Below are 25,759 nucleotides of genomic sequence, written 5' to 3' on the forward strand. Positions count from 1 at the left end.
GAAGATAAAGATATTTTAGAATTTAACTCTATCATGGACTCTTTAAAATCTAATCACCACATCATCACAAAATCACATGAAAATCTAGCACAAGTCATATGATCTTTAATTCTTTGCTCTTTTGCGGTTCATATCCATAATAAAATCAATTAGGCCTCTATTTTTTGTTCTCAAATATTTTATTCTAAATAATTGAAAGAAGAAGGAGGAGGTATATAGTTATATCATACTTATAAGTTAACTGCAAGTTGGTCAAATAGAAGCCACTAATGAAGGTAGCAATTTTTTTTTAAAGAAACGGACATCTAGGCAAATTACAATTCAAGCTTAAATCAATTAGGCCTATTTTTTGTTCTCAAATATTTTATTCTAAATAATTGAAAAGAAGAAGAAGAAGAAGAAGAAGAAGAATTGAAGGAGGTATGTAGTTGTATCATACTTATAAGTTAACTGCAAGTTGGTCAAATAGAAGCCACTAATGAAGGTAGCATTTTTTTTTTTTAAGAAACGGACATCTAGGCAAACTACAATTCAAGCTTTTCCAGGTGGAAAAATTGACAATGTTCAATAAGATGAGACTTGACAGATTATTTTGAGAAGTCGTCCCTGGGATTTGAGAGAACGGGAGAGGGAAGATTAAAAAAAAAAAAAAAAGAGTTAATGTGATACATATAAAAAAAGAAAAAGAAAAAGAAAAAGTAGAGCTCAAAGAAAGTCAATAATAAAAAATAAAAAAAACGAAAACAAAACAAAAAGAACTTGCAAAAAATAGAACTTGGAAATTTGTTGGAGCCTCTGACAATAAATGTCTTCAATCTGAAGAAGAAGAAAGGAGGATGTAGAGTGAAACTAAATGTCTTCAATCTGAAGAAGAATGAGAGATAGAAAGTAAGATAGAAACTGCAAAGCGTACGTGAGTTTGTGAGTTTTAAAGTGTAGGAATTTTAATTTACATATTTAACCTCGTTAGTTGAAAACTTGTAAGTGGATATGATGAGGGTACTTTAGGCATCCAAAATGTGGAATTTACATATTTATCCTTCTTAGTTGAAAACTTGTAAGCGAATATGATGAGGGTACTTTAGACATTCAAAATATGAAATCTAAATAAGAAAAACACTTTAAATAGTAGTCTAGAAGAAGAAAAACATGTTAAAGAAAATCACACTGACTCCGAAAACCCAAACACAACCAAATTATTACAATAAATCATCCAAACAAACCATCTGTCTTTAAAGGAAACGGAAGACGAGACTGTGAATTGTAACCCATTTGCTGGGTTCAATCTCCATTTCCTTCAACTAGAAAAATTAAATAAAAATGAAAAAAAAAAAAGCAACTAATAGCCCGTTTAGATTCACGCACAAACTCCTTTACTAGTTCACATAGGAAAGGAGGGCGTCGGCCATTGTCAAACAGCAGCTGTCTATCTCCTCACCCCCTTTGTGAAAAGAAAAGGAGAACATGATACAGCCAGTTTAGACAAAAAACATTATATTTTCTAGGTCTGCGTGCAACTTGAAGACATTTGGATCAAGTGATGCAGCTGAAAACAGAGATGATGATGTTGATGATGGAGAGGAGGATGTTGCTGAAGCTGGAGATTGCCCTTCCACCACTGCCTCGTAGTATAGTCGCCCTCTATAGGCAACAAGGTCAGCATAGTACACCGGCGGGACCAGTGATACAGGTTTAGTGCACCGAACCAAGGTGAAGCACATGTGGTATATGAGCTTCTGCAATTCATCAGAAGTAAATCCATGCTCGTCCCAGAGGACATAGTAGTGTGTGGGCTTGCTTGTCCCAAGGCTTCCATAGTGGCTACAAAGGTAGAAATCAAAGTGATATGGGTGAACGATTGTTGTGTCCACAACTGTGCCAGGAGACACATTGCCGGTGGGACCCCCATCCCTCTCGTTCTCCAGAAATAGACGAGTCTGGTGTCGCTTTTGGGCTACGATAAGCGTGATGGTTGGGTAGTACTTGTTTTTTTGCAGTGCCATCTTCAGATCTAGCAACTCCTCATTCAGAACCATTTCAAATTGGCTGTCACCTACACCATCACGAAAAACCACAATATGGTCTGGCAAGCGATTATTTAGCTTAGCATACGATTGAACAAGCTCCAAACACATATTTCCAAAATCCAGAATCCTCTCCTTGCGATGGATTTGTGGGCAGACGCGTGCTGCATAGCGATTTGCAGCAGGCCAGTTCATGGTAGCAACAACAGCTGCGATGGATGGACTTTCAAAATCCCCAGCAACAGGATGATTAACATCAGCCCCCACGAACATTACATAGCCTTTGCCTCCAAAATTGGGGAGCGGGTCATTAAGCTCTACATTGCTGCCTCCAAGCTTAGCATTCATCTTGGTAGCAAGATTTGCAAAAAACTGGTCATTCGCTCTGCAGGTGGACAGACAACACTGCGTCACTATACCAACCTTGGTCTCAGAGATCCACTTCAAATTTTTGTAACCAGCATCCTTCCTAGACATCACACAAAGAAGAATTTGCAAATGACCTTTGCCTTTCTTATAAGACTCTTTATTAACACTTTCAAGTAGTTCAAGCAACACATCAACCCTTGAGAGTTTATTCATTGAAGTGCACTCATATATGAGAGGCTCCTCCATGTGGATCCCCAGACTTATGCACCGCTTGATAAGCTCTGGAATGAAAAAATCAGGATTCAGCCTCGATTTATAATCATTAGCGCTGAAGTCAATAACACCCCATCGGTCAATTCTTTTGCCTTCCACAACCGATTTTTTAACAAGATTCCAATGGCATTTCTCTTCGTCAACTGTTACCTTTATCACTTTGCCATTCCGAGCACCTAGCTTCAACACAGGTGGCCCAAGAACACGTCCTCTAACTCTTGTCATGCTTGTGTTTACTTCTGAAGGGGATAAAAATAGTAAATGGACGGAAACAGTGAGGACGGATCGACACCATGATTGACCCAGCTATGACGGTTAGGTGTTGCTGAATATCCGTCTTGTATAAATTAATTATGGATGCCACGTGGCGTGTCGTTTGATATATTTCAGATAAGCTTCTGCTTTATCCCCACGCAAACGTGTATATTTAGACTCCTTGCGGCACACGTTTAAGAAGACTCCTATATGGAAAGGAACTTGAGAAGGAAGTTGTATCCTCAAAGAAAGGTAATTCTACCCACTATAAATACCCCAGAAACCCTAAGTATGAAGGTACGCATAATATTCTTAACTCTAGCACTCTAGGGTTAAAGGAACAAGATTCTAACTTGACCTTCGGAGGGTATTCGGCCGACACCACACCGGTGCTCTCTTCTAGGTCCTTCGTTTTCTTTTTGCAGGTGTTGCTTTCGTTTGAGGAGCGCTTGCAACTCACTGGTGATATTTTCGGCATCATCAGTTGGCGCCGTCTGTGGGGATATAACACTAAGGAGGAGGAAGAAAAACTTCGGATTATATTAGCCTCACTCTATCCCTGAGACAAAGAGTTGCATGGCACTCACCCGATCGATGGCAACGAACAACAATCAAGGCGACGAACCACGCGCCACCGCTTTGGAAAGGCAGGTCCAAACGCTTGCAGCGGCGGTTGAGCGCCTCACTAAGCAGAATCATGATCTGGAAGAACAGTTACGGCAAATAACTGCACATCAGAGCGCACCACAGGAAGATCAGGAGGGAGCTAGTCCCGAAGGAAGGAACGCGGAAAGGCCTGAGGGCAGCAACGCTCCGACTAGACCCGAGCGACAAGAAACCAATCAACCGCTTGCTTTAAACCCGGTGCCGACTCACATAGCTACCGAAATGCAGGAGATGAGGGAACGTATGGATGCAATGATGAACGCCCTTAAGGGACGAGTATCCAGCAATCTGGACGACCTAGTCCATAGAACGGATTCACCATTCACAGCGTTGGTGAATTCATACCCCGTCCCTTCAAAGTTTAAAATGCCCCATGTGGAAAACTATGACGGATCCAAGGACCCGTTGGATCACCTGGAGTCTTTCAGAACTCTAATGCATCTTCAGGGCGTACCGGACGAAATCATGTGCAGGGCTTTCCTCACCACCTTGAAAGGGCCTGCGAGGGATTGGTACAGCAAGTTGACGCCTAATTCCATCGGCACTTTTAAGGAATTAGGTGCATAGTTCGTGTCACACTTCATCGGAAGTCATCGACACAAGAGGTCTATTGAATGTATATTGGGAATTAAACAACGAGAGGGTGAGACTTTAAGGTCTTATATAGCCCGCTTTAATAAGGAATCCCTCTCGATAGACGAGGCCGACGACAAGACACTTGTGGCAGCATTCACAAACGGGTTACAAGAGGGTAAGTTCTTATTTTCCCTATGTAAGAATGACCCAAAGACTATGTCCGATGTCTATTACAGGGCGACGAAGTATATGAACGCGGAGGATGCCTTGCTGGCCAGAGAAGACTACAAACCAAAGAAAAGGGAAAGAGAGGAAGATATGAAACCAGATAACGGACGAAAAGTGGCTAGAACCGAGAGATCGACGAGAAGGCCGGAGACCCAAACCGCCTTCGGGGAGGTTCACAAGTTTCACCCCCTCACGGCCCCAATTGACCAAGTGCTAATGCAAATCAAAGATGAAGGAAGCTTGACATTCCGGGCAAGTTGAAGGGAGATCCGAACAAGAGGCCAAGAGATAGATATTGCCGCTTTCACGGGACCACGGCCATGAAACGACGGATTGTTTTGATTTGAAACAACGGATTGAAGCCCTTATAAGGCAAGGAAGGTTGCAAAGGTTCGTGAGGAAGGAAAAAAGCTGATCATCCTCGGGAGCGAGAATCCTAGACGGGAAAACGAGCGTCCCGGACCACGGTAGCGGACATACGGATGATAATGGGGGGCAACGCTTCGATAGGATCGTCCAAGAAGGCCGAGAAAGACTTATTTACGGACGGTACAGAGTGTCCAATCGACGGGACCTTCATTAGAAAGAATACGGCGAAACGGCTCCGGCATCGAGTTTTTGAAGACGAGGCCCGGCGCCTTCACCACCCCCGTGACGACGCGCTTGTGGTTAGCATCCGGGTAGGGGATTTCAACGTCCACCGAGTTCTAGTAGACAACGGGAGCTCGGCGGACATCCTCTACTATCCTGCGTTCCGGCGGATGGGGATTGCAAAGGAGCGCTGATCCCGGCACGCGCGCCCTCGTCGGCTTCGGGGGAACCCGGGTCCATCCTTTAGGATCCGTCACATTGGAGGTGACGGTAGGAGACTACCCACGACGGATAACTAAAAATGTCTCCTTTCTAGTGGTGGATTGTTCTTCGGCATACAACGCCATACTCGGACGTCCTACTCTCAATGCATGGAAAGCCATCACTTCAACCTACCATCGATGATCAAGTTTCCCACTTAAACATGGGGTTGGAGAACTACGCGGAAATCGAGTAGCTGCACGGGAATGCTACGTGGCCATGATGGAGATGGATGACCATGTACGGACAATGAGCATCGAAGAACGAGAGAACGATGGCGGAACCCGTGGAGACATTGGAAGAAGTCCAACTAGATGATTCAAGGCCCGATCGAACTACCGGGATAGGAACCTCGGTCGACCAAACGATTCGACATGCGATCCTATTGTTCCTCAAAGAAAACCAAGATGTATTCGCATGGAGCCATGACGACATGCCAGGGATAGATCCGACGGTCATAGTCCATAAATTAAACGTATCACCTTCGTTCTCTCCAGTCCGACAAAAGAAACTCGTATTCGCCCCCGAAAGGGATCGAGCTGCGGCGAGAGGAAGTGCAGAAGCTACGAGAAGCGGACTTCATACGAGAAGTGTACTATCCAGACTGGCTGGCAAATGTGGTAATGGTCAAAAAGTCAAATGGGAAGTGGAGAATGTGCGTTGATTTCACGGATTTAAATAAAGCGTGCCCTAAAGACAGCTACCCGCTCCCACGGATTGACGCTTTAGTCGACTCCACCGCAAAACATGAGTTGTTGAGCTTCATGGACGCCTTCTCGGGGTACAACCAGATTAAGTTGGAGAAGACAGATCAAGAGAAGACATCATTTGTGACGAGTCAAGGGCTTTTTTGCTACAAGGTGATGCCATTCGGGCTTAAGAATGCAGGAGCCACGTACCAACGATTAATGAACAAGATGTTCGAGCACCAGATTGGCCGGAACGTCCAAGTCTACGTAGATGACATGTTGGTAAAAAGCGTAAAGGCGTCGGATCATCTGAGGGACCTCCAGGAGACTTTCGACACTCTTCGAACGTACAAAATGAAGCTGAACCCAAGCAAATGCGCATTCAGAGTAACTGCTGGAAAGTTCTTAGGGTTCATGGTGTCCCAGCGGGGCATTGAGGTCAACCCCGAGAAAGTGAAAGCAATTATGGATCTATCTCCTCAAAGGACGGTGAAGGAAGTGCAAAGCCTGACGGGAAAGATAGCAGCCTTAAATAGGTTCGTATCGAGAGCAACCGACAAGTGTCTCCCTTTCTTTAGAACGCTAAGGAAATCTTTTGAGTGGACGGACGAATGCCAAAGGGCATTTGAAGAGTTGAAGGCATATCTGTCTGCCCCGCCATTACTTAGCCCGTCTGCGCCGAGGGAGGAATTATTCCTATATCTTGCTGTCTCGTCGGCAGCGGTAAGTGCGGCTCTCATTAGAGAGGAAGGGAAGGTCCAGAAACCTGTGTACTTTGTAAGCCGGGCGCTACGAGGCGCTGAGGAGAGGTACCCACGGATAGAGAAACTCGCCTTCGCACTTGTAACTGCAGCTCGAAAACTGAAGCCGTATTTTCAAGCACACACAATAACAATCCTGACGGATCAGCCATTACGGAGAGCAATGCACAATCCTGAAACCGCCGGACGAATGGCTTTGTGGGCTATCGAGCTAAGCGAGTACGATATCCAATACCAGCCACGAACAGCTGTGAAAGGACAAATATTGGCAGACTTCATTGCGGAATTCACTACACATGAGGAGCAGGGGGTAGAAGAGACGCCTACATGGAGAATTCATATAGACGGATCCTCCAATAAGCATGCGGGAGGAATCGGGGTTGTACTCCATACCCCGGAAGGAGATAAGATTGAATGTATGATCCGTCTGGAGTTCCCTGCTACGAATAATGAAGCGGAGTATGAGGCCCTGGTGGCGGGATTGGAGCTTGCAATAGCAGCTGGGGCCAGGAAAGCAATGGTCTACTCCGATTCCCAAATCGTAGCTAGCCAAGTTAATGGGAGTTATGATTGTAGGAATGAACGAATGAGAAGGTACCTCGAAGAAGTGAAGGGTCGGACGAGTGCCCTCAAATTCACGATAACTCAGATACCGAGAGAAGAGAATCAAGAAGCGGATCAACTCGCAAAGGCGGCTTCGGCCGAACCTATGGTCGTCCCAGAGCAGGTATTGTCCTTCGTCCAATATTCATCGTTACTAGATAATGTTCGGGTGCGGGAACTAATCACTAGAGATGATTGGACGGTTCCAATTGTGGCGTACCTTAAGGACGGCAAGCTTCCAGACGGGAAGGAAGACGCAAGAAAATTGAAGGTTAGGGCTGCCCGATTCATACTGATCAAAGGCATCCTCTACAAAAGAGGATTCTCCCGCCCTTATCTAAGATGCACAGGCCATGACGAAGCGAGACTACGTAATGAGGGAAGTTCATGAAGGGATCTGTGGAAACCACTCGGGGTCAAGGTCTCTGGTACACAAGCTACTCGGAAGCTGGGTATTGCGGCCGACAATGCGAAGGATGCCCATGTATACGTGAGAGCCTGCGATAAGTGTCAACGGTTCGGCAATCTTATTAGGCAGCCAACGGAGGAACTCACACCTATGACGGCCCCATGGCCGTTCGCACAATGGGGATTGGACATCATGGGTCCATTTCCAATGGCGGCAAGACAACTGAAGTTCCTGGTAGTAGGAATCGACTACTTCACCAAGTGGGTGGAAGCGGAAGCTCTTGCTACTATCACGGAGAAAAATATTCGCAACTTTGTATGGAGAAATATTATCTGCCGATATGGGATTCCGAGAGTACTCGTGTCGGACAACGGGAAGCAATTCGACAACGATGCATTCCGAGACTTTTGTTCTCAGCTAGGAATCAAGAATCACTACTCGTCGCCCGCTCATCCACAGGCTAACGGACAAGTTGAAGTCACGAACCGGTCCTTATTAAAGATCATCAAGACCCGGCTCGAGGGGGCAAAGGGCATATGGCCAGACGAACTACCAAGTGTCCTATGGGCGTACAGAACAACGGCAAGAACACCAACGGGAGAGACACCGTTTCGATTAGCGTTTGGTGCCGAAGCCCTCATACAGGCAGAAGTTGGGTTGACGAGCTACCGTGTGGAAAGCTATGACGAGAGTAAGAATGCTGAAGCATTACGCCTACAGCTTGACCTTGTTGATGAAGTCAGGGCAACGGCGGCTCAAAGGCGGCTCGGTATCAGGACATGATGGCAAAACATTACAACTCTAAGGTTCGGCACCGAGACTTCAGAGTTGGAGATCTAGTGTTACGAAAAGTGCTTGGCGCTACGAAAGATGCATCCCTGGGAAAGCTGGGTCCCAACTGGGAAGGCCCGTACCGAATCATTTCATGGCACAGGAAGGGAACGTACTACTTGGAGACACTAGACGGAAGGAAGTTAAGCCATCCCTGGAACACGGAGCACCTGAAGAAGTACTACCAATAAGTGCAGCAGTCACGATACCAACTGCCTTACTTTCCAGTTTAATTTTAGACAGTTATAGCTTTTACTTTTTAGAGCTCAGTTTTTTCTTTTTCATAAACAATTTGGTTTATTGAACTTATGAGTGGAATTTTATCTAAAAAATGCATGCTGATGAAAATCTACAAGTCCAGGAGTGAACGGTCTACAAGTCCATAAAGTGGACGGATCACCCAAAGGGTGAAAAACCTACAAGTCCACATAGTGGACGGATCACCCAAAGGGTGAAGAACCTACAAGTCCACATAGTGGACGGATCACCCAAAGGGTGAAGAACCTACAAGTCCACATAGTGGACGGATCACCCAAAGGGTAAAAAACCTACAAGTCCACATAGTGGACGGATCACCCAAAGGGTAAAAAACCTACGAGTCCATATAGTGGACGGATCACCCAAAGGGTAAAAAACCTACGAGTCCACCTAGTGGACGGATCACCCAAAGGGTAAAAAACCTACAAGTCCACATAGTGGACGGATCAACCAAAGGGTAAAAAACCTACAAGTCCACATAGTGGACGGATCAACCAAAGGGTAAAAAACCTAAGTCCACATAGTGGACGGATAACCCAAAGGGTAAAAAACCTTAAGTCTAAAAAGTGGACGGGTTATCCCATATTACAACTCCATAAAATAAGGCAGACTACACAAAAAGATTAGAAAATCTCGTTCACAAATGGACGGGTTATCTGAATATACGACGGATAATAAGCAAGCAACATGCCATTTAAGGTTTGATAAGTCAAGTTTAAAAATTACAAATGACGGTTCAAACAAAAGTTCACTAAACAGTGATAAATTTTTACAAAAGGAAAAGTGTTCTATTCGTTCTTCGGAGATGAGTTCCCGTCCAATGGACCGTCGTCTTGCTGAGTAGGAGGTTGAACTTCACCTTCATTAGCTGGAGCAGTGACGGCGAACACTTCATCTGTACTCTCTGACTGGACGGATTGCGCTAGTGTTTGCCCTTGAGCATCAATGTTGATGTGAGATACGTCCAACTCAGGGTACGACGACTTAACCTGACGGATAGCGTCGTCGAACCCGTCTGCAAAGGAGTTTCCAAGCTCCGTTATAAGATTCTCAGAATCACGGTATTCTTGGACGGCTATCTCCTTGGCATTGTCAAGCTTCGACACCGTCTCCGTCAGCTGCTTATCTTTATTATTCAAAAGTTCACGTAGATGCCCATTCTCTTTCTCCACTTCGCCTCTAACTTGCTCCGAGCACTTGAGCTTTCTGTCCATATTAATCTTATAGGTCTTCAGCTCATGTAACTCCTCCTCCATCGTCTTGTTTTTCTGTCTCAGACGGTCCATGGATGTCTCATGATTAAGGCAACGGCCAAAAAGCCCCTTCATCATCACCATAGCCTGGAAGCAAAAGAAAAACGATGTCATGATAATGACGGACGTAAAGGCGCTTAGCAACAATACCAGACGGATCCAAAATTACCTGAGCAAGGGTGAAGAGTCCCGTTTCACCCATCGCCTCCGTCGAGTGGTTTCCAAGGTCTGCGTAGTCGTCAGCAGTCAGCATGGACGACATCTTCTCGAGAGCATAGCTCGAGTCTTCCCGAAAGAGGACGGGTGGTTTCTCCCCTGGAGGTGTTGGACCCTTCATTAAACCTTTGCCTTTCCCGTGTTTGACGGGCGTTTTCTCAGCTTGTAAGGCCACGACGGGTTCGACGGTAGTCCTCTGTTTCTTCTGAGGACGGTCCGTCTTCTCATGTTGGATTCGTTTTGACGGTACCATATGGGTCGTCCCTTTTGCTTGACCCCCGTCCTGCTTTTTCTTTGCTGCTTGCTGTTTAATAAGGGCTCTCCTCCTGGCGGCGTCCATTTCTGCAAATCATAGACGGATGAGAGAGGAAAGATAAAGTAAAGCAAAAGAAAAAATGAAAGACGGGTATAGTTTTGACGAACTTACGTTTTCGAACTTTGTTATCGTATTGACGGGCAGCGGATGAAGGTTCGGGTCCGTCACAATACCAATTCAGAGTATCAAGCGTGACGAGTTGAGCCCAAGTTCTTTCCTGCAGTTTTGTCTTGTTAAAAATTCTCTCCAAAAAACTCCACTGCTCCAAGTCAACCTGAGGACGGTCCCGAGCTGCAATAAAGGACGGTTAGACCTAGAAAATAAATTAAATTGACTTCAAAGATCGGACGGAAGCAAAAAAGGGTACACATACCCGACGGAGGCATTATGCCCCATGTTGTGTCGACGGGCATGTTAGTTACATCTCCTGGACGGCACATCCATTCGTCCCCTTCTAAAAAGAAGTAACGACTCTTCCAGTCTCTATTTGAGTCTGGAGTGTCACTGACGAGCCTCAATAAGGGACTTCTAGCTACAAAGCTATACATCCCCTTGGACTTGACGATCTCTGTTGGACGGTAACAATGGAAAAATTCTTCCACCGTCAACCTTCTGGCACCTTCAGACATCGCCCCATACAAAACCTCAACCCCAATGAACACTCTCCAGGCATTTGGGGAGATTTGGGTGACGGACAGACCAAGGTATTGAAGAAGTCGACGGTGAAGAGAACTCAAGGGAAATCTGAGCCCCGCCTTTAAAGCTTGCTCGTAGATCCCAACACCGTCTACCCCCCTGTAGTAGCATTTCTCGGATTTGTTGGGAAGACGTAGACGGATGTTGTCTGGTATTTGGTACTTTGTCCTAAGTGTGTTGAGTTGAGATTCGGTCATGGACGACCTAAAATCGTTTACCGTCCAGAGAGGCAGCATGACGAACTCCCTAAGGCCATCTGGGCCAATTATTGATTGGACGGGAGGATCCACACCGTCCAAGCTACTACTGGACGATTCTGAACTCTCCGTCTCTAGACCACCATCAAGGGAAGAAGAGGTACTTGACGGATCCCTCTCTTCACTTGAAGTGTCAGGATCTCTTGGACCTGATGGAAACTTTTCATCGTAGCCCGCCCCCTCGCGGACAAACGACTGATTACTTGACGCACTAGACATTACCTACATTTATGACGGTACAACCTAAGACACCGACGGTTCTAAAGAAAACACACTTGAAACAGTGAAATTCAAAGAAAGACGGAGAAAGGTTTGGAATACGTACCGAATCGAAATGATTTCTAACGAGAATCGACGGACGGATCTGCTGAAATGACGGGAAGGCACGATAGTTGTGACGGTTGTGCTCTGCTCACAAGTTTTTCATATGAAGGTAAAATAAGGGGAGAAAAATTTGGCTTTTTATAGAGCAGAGGGCGCGGAATACGAAGCGACGTCTCGGTTTGGGTAAACAGCCAATCCATGAGGGCCACGTGCTCTTCGCCAGAAATGTAGGCCACGTGTCATCCGTCATGGTATGCCAAGACCGTCCCCATTTAATACATTGCTTTTAGTCATTCCATGGATCCGTCAGATTATAAGGACGGATCCAAGGAATGAAGGGGGCAACTGAAGGGGATAAAAATAGTAAATGGACGAAAACAGTGAGGACGGATCGACACCATGATTGACCCAGCTATGACGGTTAGGTGTTGCTGAATATCCGTCTTGTATAAATTAATTATGGATGCCACGTGGCGTGTCGTTTGATATATTTCAGATAAGCTTCTGCTTTATCCCCACGCAAACGTGTATATTTAGACTCCTTGCGGCACACGTTTAAGAAGACTCCTATATGGAAAGGAACTTGAGAAGGAAGTTGTATCCTCAAAGAAAGGTAATTCTACCCACTATAAATACCCCAGAAACCCTAAGTATGAAGGTACGCATAATATTCTTAACTCTAGCACTCTAGGGTTAAAGGAACAAGATTCTAACTTGACCTTCAGAGGGTATTCGGCCGACACTACACCGGTGCTCTCTTCTAGGTCCTTCGTTTTCTTTTTGCAGGTGTTGCTTTCGTTTGAGGAGCGCTTGCAACTCATTGGTGATATTTTCGGCATCATCAACTTCCATTCCAAAATTATGAGCCATTCCTCCACTGCCAATGGAACATAACAAATCTAATAATATTAAATAAAATCACTACAGCATTATTCAAACTGCACCAAGTGATTCGATGCAATCAATTAATGTAAGGAAATCCATGTCAACTAATGAATCCTGAATCTTTAAATCTTAAGATATAGAATATAAAACAATTTTTTTATAAGCTTCGTACTCGGCCAAATGTCTCAAGCTTTTCTATTTTCATCTATCAGAAGTTCAGCATGATATAGGAGATACAAGGCTTATCTGTCCCACATTTATTAGTCCAGTAATAGGAGGTTACTTAATTGTAAATAATCCATTTAGCTGTACATTACTCACACTTCAATCATCATACATGCCTATCATAGTTGGTGTAGTGACCGAATCAATGTCAAAAAGAAAATAATAATGATGCTCAAGTCACTGCTTAGTAATAATTGAAGGTGGCCAGCATGAGTTCATGGTAAAAAAAATACAATATTAATTTTTTTGATCAGTAAGTTATGCATGCATGATGTATGTGGCGGACTTTGACTCAGGACCTCATCCTTTACTCACATTTGTGAGACGTGGAAGTGCCATTTGAACCAGCACTTATTAGTATAAAAAGCTAATAATTATTAAACTCATAATTACAACATGAAAGCCAAGTGCACAATCTGTGAAGTTTTAGCCCTTTTCATGGCTAAACTATGGCAAATAGTAGGCTACTAACAATTTTCTCCATTCTCCAAATGAAAAAAGTGCAAAATACATATCATTTTAGCATTATTTTCAAGTGCAATCATAGTGAAACAACCACCTACTATTACTGATGTCACTCATGCGTCCTAATTTGTTGTTTAAATGCATTAACATATAAAGCAACAATAGAAGTTCCATGCTAATTACATGCTATCAAAAAAAGAATGAAGTTTGAATGCACATACCCACAAGGTTTATTTTCTGAGCGTACCATGCTGCATATCTCTCTCTCCCTAACCCTTGGTGGCACTAGTGAAAAGTTCTTCAACATGATACCCGCATTTCTATCTAAATGCTCCTTTGGATACCTTTGCCCCTCAACTAAGACACAGAACTCCATTGGTACAGAATTTTCTTTATTGGCTTTTCCTAAATCCAAGCAGGGAATATCCTTGTACATAATATCCTTGCCATATTTCTCCCTGAAATAGTCAAAAATTCTAACATGCCTAGGTGGATTCTGGCATTCTGGATCTTCCTGAATGAAGGAAAATTCTTGTGTATTCTCCCTCGTTAACCCCCGAATTATGTGTTTTTGATTGGTTTTCCAATGGGTCACGGTAACTTTCAGTCCCCCCAGTGCATCCTCTACATCTCTCCTGAACCTTCGGAAATTTTTTATATCAAAGTTTGGAATATGCTCCCAGAGGAAATCTAGAACTGACATTTTCTTCCGAAATGCCAGAACTGTGTAGTTCACACACAGTGCGAGACCCTGGGAGGTGGACTTTAGGCTAGGTTGAAATCCTCTAGATGCTGTGATGCCCCACCCAAGATCATCTCCTTCCCTAGGCTCTCTAGGGAAAAACCTTCGCCCAAAAGGGATCATGTGCCTAGATGGATTCTCCTTCATTACAAGAGCCATTCCTTGTAATACATAGCGAGGGACTGACAAGGGCTGCCCATTTAAGTAATCCTTCAACTTGCCAAACTCAAATTGGTTCACAAGATTTATGGTAACTACATATGAACCACCCTTCATGTCTTCTCCCTCATGGACTTCCACATCAATTTTTCCAGTGGGCAATGGTACGACACTGAATGTATTCTTCCTATCATCATATACAGTCTTTGACAATGGAAATTGTTCAGGATCGTCAGAAGATAATTTGTTTCTAATTACTGAAAGAACAGATTTTGATATTCTCACAGGTCGACCATTCTTGGGTGGCACCGCCGGTTGGACATCAACAACATAGTGCATTATAATAGTATTTGGGTTGAATTTGACAGGAAAATGATTGGCACGAAGTCCAACAGTCCGTACAGCTAGCACGCCACCTTTATCAGGTCGTTTTACTGGGAGAATCTTATCTGAATCTTCTGAAATTTCTTTTAATTTCAATTTTTCAATAACAGGATCTGTAGAAGGGGAAAAAGTCGTTAATCATTGTGGCTGCTAAGAATATTGAATTCAAATTGCTCTATTTTGTGAAATAGAAAACATTTCTGTTGGCACAAGAGATCAAGAAATTGACAATAGCATGAAAATTTTCAAATACAGAAGAAGACTGTACACAACTTTCTTTTTTTAAGGCGAGGAGAGGAGGGCTGTGCTTAAGCTCAACACATCAAAACCTCTCTAAGAGAGAGAGAGAGCAATAACAACAAAAGAAACAGCTCTCTCCAAAATTGATCACACACTAGAGCAAAGCATAGGCTGCCCCAGAAATATAAACACAGATTATTAACAAAGTAACACAGCTCGATCTGCAAGTGACGGTATATTTCTATATCTATAATAATAATAATAATAATAATAATAATAATAATAAAAGAATTAATTGACACAATATTTTCTCAATTGTTGAAGTATTAATTCTTTATATGTGCTACATCCAACAACATTTTTCACAACATTTTCATAATAAATCTTAAGTGGTAATTTGTTATTTTAATTTATTAAACTTATCTATGAAATTACTTTTTTCCCACCAATAATAACTTCTGATAACCTACTACTTACGATTTGTAATGAAAATGTTGTAAACATAGCATTTTACTTGTGAAAATATTAAGACATTTTGTTGTCGTCACAATATTTTTATGATTACTAAGATGTCAATTATTTACAAGTTAAAGTAAAATATAACAAAGTTACAACAGTATTATGAAAATGTTGTGTCATTCATTGTGTTTCTAGATTTTTTTTAATAGTCAATTTTTGTTGAGCCAAAATTCACCGTTTCGCATACAGTTTTCTTTGGTTGAATGTTTGTAATCTTGCTTTTGTAATTTTTTTCTTTATGTACAATTTGAAGTAAAAAACACATAGTTTTACACACACACACACACAAAAAAAAAACAAAAAGAAAAATTTAGGATTAAAAGACTTTTCATCTTTTATGTTTAGATTAGTTCGCAATTCCTTCTTAAACTTTAAAAATTAAAGCAATTTCCCCTTTAATATTTTGGAATAGCAAATATGTCATATTGTTATTCTCTCAATTAAACCATAATAAAAGCTTACGATTCTTAAAAAATTTCTTTGTGTAATGTCTAAAATATTTCCACTAAATTTTAACATCCCAAAAATTATCTTCACGTATTTCGAGTTCTATATGGTAGTAATTCTTAAGAAGTTGAAATGGTGATAGAAAGTGTTTTATTTGTTATGTAGAGAACATTGATTTTCTAGGTCTAAATCTTCAAAAATTATAATTAATCTAATAGAAAATTTGATAACATATGCCTTTTGTTATCTTTTTTTTTTCTTGCCTAAAATGGGTGTTCATTAAAAACTAATTAAGCTAAAGATTGCACATAGACTCATGTAGAATGATAAAGAAGAAAGTATGAATGACACAATTTTAATTGTGTATGGTCGAAGGTATTTGATGAAAATATTTAATTGTAGCATATAATATCATTCATTACAAAAATTTAAATATTATTACAATGCTTTAGCAAAAATCAATTGCTTATTGTTGAAAGATGATGATATTTGTTATTATTTTTAGAAGTTTTTAGCGAGTGGATATTGCTTTTAGCAAATAAGTACTAAGAAACTATTATAGTAAAATAGATAATCATATGTTAAATAGCTACCATAATTTTGTGTGTGGTCAAAATTCTTATACGAATGAAATTAACTTTGTATGACATACCTTTTGTTATGTATATAGTTTCATACTTTTTCAAATAGAAGTTTATCTTAATTTTCTCACTCAAGAGGTAGCACATGCCTTGCAAGTGCCACTTTAACTAATATATATAAAAAGAGTCAATACGTAGATCTATAGGGCAATGGCTATAGTAAGTTTGGTTTATTCAATTCTCACTGTTTCTAAGAATGGCAGATCTAGGAATTTTATTTAGGTTAGTCACTAAAAAATTTAAATTATCACAATATTTTTCTTGGTACCATTTTTTAAAGAAAAATGAAATTAAAAATTATTTTTATTGAATAAGTTGAGCGAGCTATAAATTTTATCCTTTTGTTTTATAATAGTTTTTTTGTTGAATAATTTTTTCACTTGTTGTTGTTTGGTCTTGTATTGTTTTTGTTTGGTTTATGTTTGTTGTTATTTAAGTTTTTTTTAAAAAAAGGATTAAGAATTATGTTTGGGAGTAGAATTAATTTTGAAGTAATGCTACGTTTACAACATTTTTTACAATAAATCTTATGCAAAAAACTGTTATTGGTGGATAATATTAGTATTTGGCTCAAATTAAAAATTAATAACAGCTTACCACATTTAATTTGTTCTGAAATTATTGTGAAAATATTGTAAATGTAGTAGCACTACTCCTATTTTTGTTGAACAAAATTTTTTGTAATTCTCAAGTCAGGGTGTTCAAAATTTTTATTAAGGTAATCACAATAGATTAGTTTAGTATATAATAATTTTTTAGCAAGTGTATATATACATTTTTTTGCAAGTTAGGGGGGTCTTGTGACCACTTGTGCTTGCATGTAGAGCTGCCACTAGGGACATGACTACAGCAAGTTTGGTTCATTCAATTCTCATTGTTTCACCGGCTTTCTGTCTTTCTTTTTTTTTTTTCCTTTTTTTTTTTTTTTTTTTTTTTTTTTTTTTTTTTTTTTGTGTGTGTGTGTGTGTGTGTGTGTGGCTAATATCACCAATTGAACAAGGTTTTTATTTTTTTTAATGTACATATGAGCTGTTATCTTAAAAAAAAAAAATAACACAACAAATTGCCACCAACAGTTTTACAATTTTTGGGGCATTAATTCCTTATGGGCAAAATAAAATAATAAACTATCATACTAGAATCAACCACAACTAAAAACAAACGTACTATGAAGAAAAAAGTATGACATCCACAACATTCTTCACAACATTTTCATAACAAATTATAAGTGGTAAATTGTTATTGGTTATAATTTAAACTTACTAATTAAATTACTTTTTTACCCACCAATAACAACCCATAACAACCTATTACTTGTGATTTTTTTGTAAAAACGTTGTGGTCATAACATTTCTCTTATGAAAATATTAAGACATTTTGTTGTCGACATAATATTTTCACAACTTCTAAAGTGTCAATTCTTTACGAGACAAAATAAAATAAAACAAAATTACAAAGATATTACGAAAATATTGTACCATTATGTTGTGTTTCTAGATTTTTTTTTTTTGTTTAGTCAACCTTGTTGAATCGAAATTCACAATTTCACATACATTTTTCTTGGTTTGACATTTTGTATTTTGTATTTTATTTTTATTTTTAAGCATTATTTTAAGTAAAAACACATAGTTTTACAACAAAAAAAAAATTAGGATAAAAACACTTTTCATCATTTATGTTCGTAGTAGTTCACAATTACTCCTTAAACTTTAAAATCAAACAATTTTTCCCTTAATATTTTGGAAAAGAACAAATATTTCATATAGTTATTCTCTCCGTTAAACTCTAATGAAAACTTATGATTCTTAAAATATTATATTGTGTAATGTTTAAAATACTTCTACTAAATTTTAACATTCCAATAATTATTTTCACATATTTTGAGTTTTGGTTGGTAGTAATGCTTAGAAAGTTTGAATGATGATATAAGGTATTTTATTTATTACCTAGAGAACATTGATTTTCTAAGTTTAAATATTTGAAACTTATAATTTATCTAATAGAAAATTCGATAACACATGCTTTTTGTTATTTTTTTTCTTCTTCTTTTCTTTCCTAAATGAGTGTTCATTAAAAACTAAGTAAGCTAAACATTGCACCTAGACTCATGTAGAATGATAAAGAAGAAAGTATGAATGAAAAAAGTTTCTTTGTGTATGGTTGAAGGTATTTGACGAAAAGTTTCAATTGTAGCATATGATCATTCATTATAAAAATCTAAATATTGTGGCAATGTCTTAGCAAAACTATGTTGCTTATTGTTGGAAGGTGATAATATTCATTATCATTCTTAAAAGTTTTTAGTGAGTTGATAGTATCTTTAGCAACTAAGAAATTACTATAGTAATATAGATATTTATATGTTAAATAGTTACCCTGACTTTGTGTGTGATCAAAATTCTTATACGAATGAGATTAACTTTGTATGACATACATTTTTAATGTATATAATTTTATACTTATTCAAATAAATATTTTATCTTAATTTTCTCACTCAAGAGATAGCACGTGCCGCCCTAACTAGTCTATATAACAAGTGTCAATGCCTTTATCTACAATATTTTGGTTTGGTTTAGTCAAGTTTTTGTCTATTTTTTTCTAAGCCAAAATGGTGTGCTATGTTTTGAAAAAGCAAAAAGTCACAATTTAACAAAACAAAAATTGATATAGAGCAGAGACATTTCTACAGTATTTTTGGCCTTTGGTGAGCATAAACTCACCGTTTCACGAGAGCTAGCCTTCTTCTTCTTTCTTTTTTTTTCTTCAAATTATTCTTTAAACATATCACCATTCATACAAGTTTTCTTGCTCATTTCAATTTTTCCTCTTTTAAATATTTATATGTGGTGATAGTCATAGAGTGTTTTGGTTTAAGAGTAGTTCAATTCCTATTGATTCACTTGCCTTCTTCTCCTTCTTCTTCTTCTTCTTTTTTTTTTTTTTTTTGGCAGTAATATCATCCATTGAACTTGCTTATATAATAATAATAATAATACAAATTGCCACAATATTTTCACAATTGTTGAGATGTTAATTCTTTATATGTCAAAAAATAATAATAAAATATCATACTAGTACTAACCACAATTAAAAATAAAGGTATTGTGAAAAAAAAAAGTACTACATCCACAACATTTTTCACAATATTTTCATAACAAATCTTAGGTGGTAAATTGTTATTCTAATTTAAATTTACTAATGAAATTATTTTTTTGCCCACTAATAACAATCCGTAACAACTTACTATTTATGATTTGTAATGAAAATGTTGTGGTTATAGCATTTCTTTTGTGAAAATGTTAATACATTTTGTTATCGTCACAATATTTTCACATATGTTGAGGTATCAATTCTTTACAAATCAAAGTAAAATATAACAAAATTATAAAGGTATTATGAAAATGTTGTGTCATTCATCGTGTTTCTAGAATTTTTTTTATTAGTCAATTTTTGTTGAGCCAAAATTTACTATTTCACATACAATTTTCTTGAGTTGAACTTTTGTATTTTGTATTTTTTTTTTCTTTATGCACCATTTTAAGTAAAAACACATAGTTTTATACACACACACACAAGAACAAAGAACAAAAACAAAAACTTAGGATTAAAACACTTTTCATCCTTTTATGTATTGGGTAGTTTACAATTCATCCTTAAATTTTAAAATCAAGTAATTTCCCCCTTAATATTTTGGAAAAGAGCAAATATGTCATATTGTTGTGCTCTCAATTAAACCTAAATGAAAGCTTATAATTTTTAAAATATTCCATTGTGCAATGTCTAAAATACTCCCACTAAATTTTAACATCTCAAAAAGTTTTTTCACGTATTTTGAATTTTAAATAGTAGTAATGCTTAGAAAGTTGGAATTATAATATAATGTGTTTTATTTGTTACTTGGAGAACATTGATTTTTTAGGTTTAAATCTTCAAAATTTATAATTTATTTAATGGAATATTCGATAATATGTGCCTTTTATTATATTTTTCTTTTCTTGCCTAAAATAGGTGTTCTTTAAAAACTAATTAAGCTAAAGATTGCACCCAAACTCATGTAGAATGATAAATAAGAAAGTATGAATGATAAAATTTTCATTGTGTATGGTTGAAGGTATATGATGAAGAATTTTAATTTAGCATATGACATTATTCATTACGAAAATTTAAATATCCGATGATAGCTCTTTCTCTTTTTGGTGGCTCTACTCACCTATCAATAATTTTAATCTAGCTTTTAGGTCGCCCCCTCCGACATCCGACCACAAAACTGCAACTTATTTGATCCCATACTTAATGAGCTACGTTCGATTACTTGACATAGTGGTTGATTCTGATACTAATCGTTAAGACTCAACTAAGATAATCTTGGATTGTACAGAGGAAAGAATATTTCTGGTTGATTTTAAGAACAACCAAGCCTCCTTAAGAAAGATGGAGAGAACATAAATGGAAATAGAGACTATTGTAGTGTTTAGTATTCATTCATCAATGATTTCCCTTTCCTCTCATTACAATCAGACTTATACTCTCATGCTCACCACTGTAACTAACTTTGATCATTCCTTGCCAACTGGTCTAGGTAACTAACTATCATAACTTCCATGCCATGTGTGTAATACAATTCAGCACATGCCTAATACAATGCCAATAATGTGTCTAACATTTTTTGTAAAATTCAGTTACTTATTGTTAGAAGATGATGATATTTGTTATCATTTTTAAAAATACCTAATGAGTGAATATCGTATTTAGCATAGGTATAAAAAATTTTATACAAGGAAGATTAATTTTGTATGACATACATTTTTTATGTGTATAATTTCATATTTCTTCAAATCAAAATTCTATTTTAATTTTCTTCCTTAAGAACAAAGCACGTGCTACCCACACCAGTGGTCCAACAAAAGATGAAAGCAATGATGACGAGGAATAATAACATTATAAGTAAGCTGACTTTTTAACTTAAATTTTTTATATGAATATGGGAAAAGACAACATCTTTCCATTAATGATCTTTTCAGTGAAGTCAAGAACAGTTGAAAGAGTCTAACCATAATGCACGTTTCTATTACTCGAATAGTTTCCTTCTAAGTTTATAAAAGCTTCTAAAGTACTCAAATTCAAGAAAAAAAATATCATAAAGATGAGGAATCTGTTGAAATTTGAATATTTATAATAACTATAATAGTATACTTGAAAAAATAATAATAGGAGTAATAGTAGAACCATAAACGGTAGACTGCACTACACATTTTCACCAAAAATCCAATCTAAATATAATTATAACTTCTTGGCTTTTAAAGGAAGTAAATCTTAAGGAATTATGGTCAATGTTAATCATTGATATATTAAACTAAGTATAAGAAATAAATTAACCAAGGTGACCATTTTTACAAATGTAATATCATATTGATAAATGATAATTCAGTAAGGCAAACAAAAACTCTATGAACCCCAAAACCCAATACACAATCATACACTTCATGGAACTTTTTCCCCTTATGACACTTTAAATAATAATTTATAATTTCCAGATAAAACATCAATGTAATACACTGATAAAACAGTTAGGAAAATGCTAAAGCTTTTATTTTTCTTTAAAAAAAAGTTACAAACTAAAGTGTGAATGAATGAAATTGGAGTTTTAATTACTTTTGTTTTGTTATATGTTTAAAAGTTGACAACTGACAAGTAAGTAAATTTTGTATTATTGCTATCATGACTCTCGTATTAGTAACACACCAATATTGTGAAACACCCATTACTATATTATATACTTTGCTTATCTTCAAGGGCATCGCCTCCTAATAGAATTTGATTGTCGACAAAAAAATTCTTTGATACAGAGTAACAACTTTAGCACCATAATTTTCCAAGATGGTTTTCCCAATTTTATTAGCATACGAAAAAAAAAAAAAAAAAACAGAAGAAAAGAAAGAAAGGCAGAAAAGAGAAGAGATCCAGATCTAATACCAGCGACAGGAGGAGGAGGAGGCTGAGGCTGAGAAGGAATAGATGGGGCAGTGTGTCCCACTTCCACCCACTTATGATCACCCTGGCCTCTCACTACTCTTCCTCCACTGCTACCGCTACTGCTACCACTACCACTACCACTACCACTACCGTTACCACTACCGCTACCGCCACCAACCTTGCTGGCCCAGCTCGACCCCTCAAACGTGGGACCCACCCATTGACTCCCCGGAGGACCACCACCACCAACACCCACATGTGGCTGTGGGTGTCTTGGTCGTGGTGGTTGTTGTTGTTCCGACCACGCCTGAGTTGCACCATGCCAAGGAGGACCCCTCACTCCTCCTCTACCAGCTCCTTCTCTAGCAGCACTTCCCCTAGCACCACCTCTTCCGCCTTTATCTCCTCCGCCTTTACCTCTTCCTCTGTACCCACCACCACCAGCTTCTCTTTCCATTGGATCTCAAAAGCGAACTTCGGACTCACAAAACTCGCTTCGCTTGCCCCACTCAGTAAGTAATCACAAACCAAACAACACTGCTTTGATTTTGATTTAGAGAAATGAAATATATGAGTCCATGCGTTAAGACCGCAGTCTATATATACTATAATTGAGAAAAGACAGAATTACCATTTTGGCCTTTGTTGCTTGTAAAAGGAAACGACATTTTGGATTCAATTTCAACACAACTGTTTACTTTTACAAAATGTCAAAAGGCAATTGGGGACACGAAAGAAAAAGAAAAGGAGGAGTTGGCGGGAAAATCTAAAGTTTTTAGTTCTATAGTTATAATTCTAAAAATTTCCAGAAGCTTCTGTGTCAGTGTAACCGATGAACATGGGAAGGAAAGTCACATATGTCTCTCTGTGGGACGCACGCCCGCGCCTATATCCTTTCTTTTTTCCTTTCTTTTCTTTTCCTCACACCAGACCAAATACGCGCGTATTTAAGGCTTTTATTTTTTTACATTATGACACATTTTGAGACATTATCTCTGAGTCTTTTGGGTAAATATTGGTAAAAATAAAGTTTTTTTGGGTTATAGTCACTGTTCGAAGTTATTTGGAAAAATGAGGAGAGAGAGTGAATTTCGGCAACAGTGTTGCCGAAATTCGAAGAAAAGTATGAGAGAGAAAATCCAAACTGAGGAGAGAGAAATTTTGAGAATTTCGGCAACAGTGTTGCCGAAATTCCTTCTGCCCAAACCCTGCCCGCTTCACTGAGTGCCCATGCGCGTGAGTGCCAAAAGGAAAAAATAAAAAAGGTTTGTGGCAATCCCATTGCCGAAAATGGAGGGAAAAGAAAAAAAAAAGAAAAGAAAAGAGAATTACAGCAATGGGATTGCCGAAATAGGGGGGAAAGAAAAAGAAAAAGAAAAAAAAAAAGTGGCCATGTAGTGCCGAAATAGGAAAAAAAAAAAAAAAGGAAAATTCGCAATGAGTTGCCGAAATAGGGGAAAAAAAAAAGTGGCCATGTAGTGCCGAAATAGGAAAAAAAAAACAAAAAAAGAGGAAATGTGGCAATGGGATTGCCGAAATAGGGGGAAAGAAAAAAAACAAATGTGGCACTACATAGCCACCTTTTTTTTTTTTTTTTTTTTTTTTTGCCCCTATTTCGGCAACCCCATTGCCAATTTTCCTTTTTTTTTTTTTTTTTTACCCTATTTCGGCAACCCCATTGCCAAATTTACTTTTTTTTTTTTTTTTTTTTTCATCCCCCAATATTTCGGCAACCCCATTGCCAATTTTACTTTTTTTTTTTTTTTTTCTTTCCCCACTATTTCGGCAACCCCATTGCCAATTTTACTTTTTTTTTTTTTTTTTTTTTTTCTTTTTTCTTTCCCCCCTATTTCGGCAACCCATTGCCAATTTTCCTTTTTTTTTTTTTTTTTTTTTTTTCTTTCCCCACTATTTCGGCAACCCCATTGCCAATTTTCCTTTTTTTTTTTTTTTTTTTTCCCCCTATTTCGGCAACCCCATTGCCAATTTTTTTTTTTTTTTCCTTTCCCCCTATTTCGGCAACCCCATTGCCAATTTTCCTTTTTTTTTTTCCCTATTCGGCAACCCCATTGCCAATTTTCTTTTTTTTTTTTTCCTATTTCGGCACTACATGGCCACTTTTTTTTTTTTTTTTCTTTTTCTTTCCCCCCTATTTCGGCAATCCCATTGCTGTAATTCTTTTTTTTTTTTTTTTTTCTTTTCCCTCCATTTTCGGCAATGGGATTGCCACAAACCTTTTTTATTTTTTCCTTTTGGCACTCACGCGCATGGGCACTCAGTGAAGCGGGCAGGGTTTGGGCAGAAGGAATTTCGGCAACACTGTTGCCGAAATTCTCAAAATTTCTCTCTCCTCAGTTTGAATTTTCTCTCTCATACTTTTCTTCGAATTTCGGCAACACTGTTGCCGAAATTCACTCTCTCTCCTCATTTTCCCAAATAACTTCGAACAGTGACTATAACCCCAAAAAACTTCATTTTTACCAATATTTACCCAAAAGACTCCATTATCTCTTGACTCTAATTCTTCATCCATAGTTCACACTCTTTTAAAAAATATTTTTAGTTCTCTATTCTTCCCATTTTTTCACCCCCTTCATAGCATGTAGCCTGCAAAGTAACCCTTTCTCATTTTCTTTAAAAAAATATATTAAAATTTTCTTGAAAAACAAACAACAATAAAATCAAAACAAAACCAAAGCAAAAAAATCAGCATTAATCTAGTATAGTCAAACAAAAGCGAGCATCACAACCATCCCCATCTACTCAAAACCAAACCTTTCGTAGTACACTATAAACTCCTTTCAAGCCACTAACATTATTTATTTAGCCTTTACTAATCCCATCAGTTCATCTTCAGCCCTTTAGAGCATTCCCATTGGTCCTGTTAAATCACTAAAAATGTTATTTTATCACCACAAATAACAAAAATCATGCTACATCCTAACTGTTATATCTTAAAAAAATTGCCATTCTATTACAGTAAACTGCTACTAAGAATCACTACTAAGAAACTGCTACAGTAAACTGCTAATAGAATGATATGTTGAGTGCAAAAATCGAACCATCGGTTCCAAATCAAGTTTCAAAACACAAAATTGGAGTGAAAATTTTTAAAACATTTTGGCGCATAAGAAACGGCAATTTTCACGATGACCAGATTGTTAGAGATGCTGTGGTCCAGTCAGTTAAGAGTATGTTCATTACTTAATTTTTTTTCTTTTGA

At 38.2% G+C, this 25,759-nt stretch overlaps 1 protein-coding gene across 1 annotated transcript; it reads right to left on the reverse strand.

The window, feature by feature from the left end:
• Positions 1-1,355: 1,355 nt before the first annotated feature.
• LOC142608572 (protein argonaute 2-like) lies at positions 1,356-23,034 on the reverse strand. Its single transcript, XM_075780264.1, has 5 exons — positions 22,537-23,034; positions 13,653-14,829; positions 12,703-12,733; position 12,502; positions 1,356-2,902 (listed from the first exon to the last, which is right to left on the reverse strand). The coding sequence occupies exons 1-5, from the start codon at positions 22,991-22,993 to the stop codon at positions 1,479-1,481; spliced, it is 3,090 nt and encodes a 1,029-aa protein (XP_075636379.1). The 5' UTR covers positions 22,994-23,034; the 3' UTR covers positions 1,356-1,478.
• Positions 23,035-25,759: the final 2,725 nt, after the last annotated feature.

This window comes from Castanea sativa, chromosome 9, assembly GCF_040712315.1.
Source record: "Castanea sativa cultivar Marrone di Chiusa Pesio chromosome 9, ASM4071231v1".
Classification (NCBI taxonomy): Eukaryota; Viridiplantae; Streptophyta; class Magnoliopsida; order Fagales; family Fagaceae; genus Castanea; species Castanea sativa.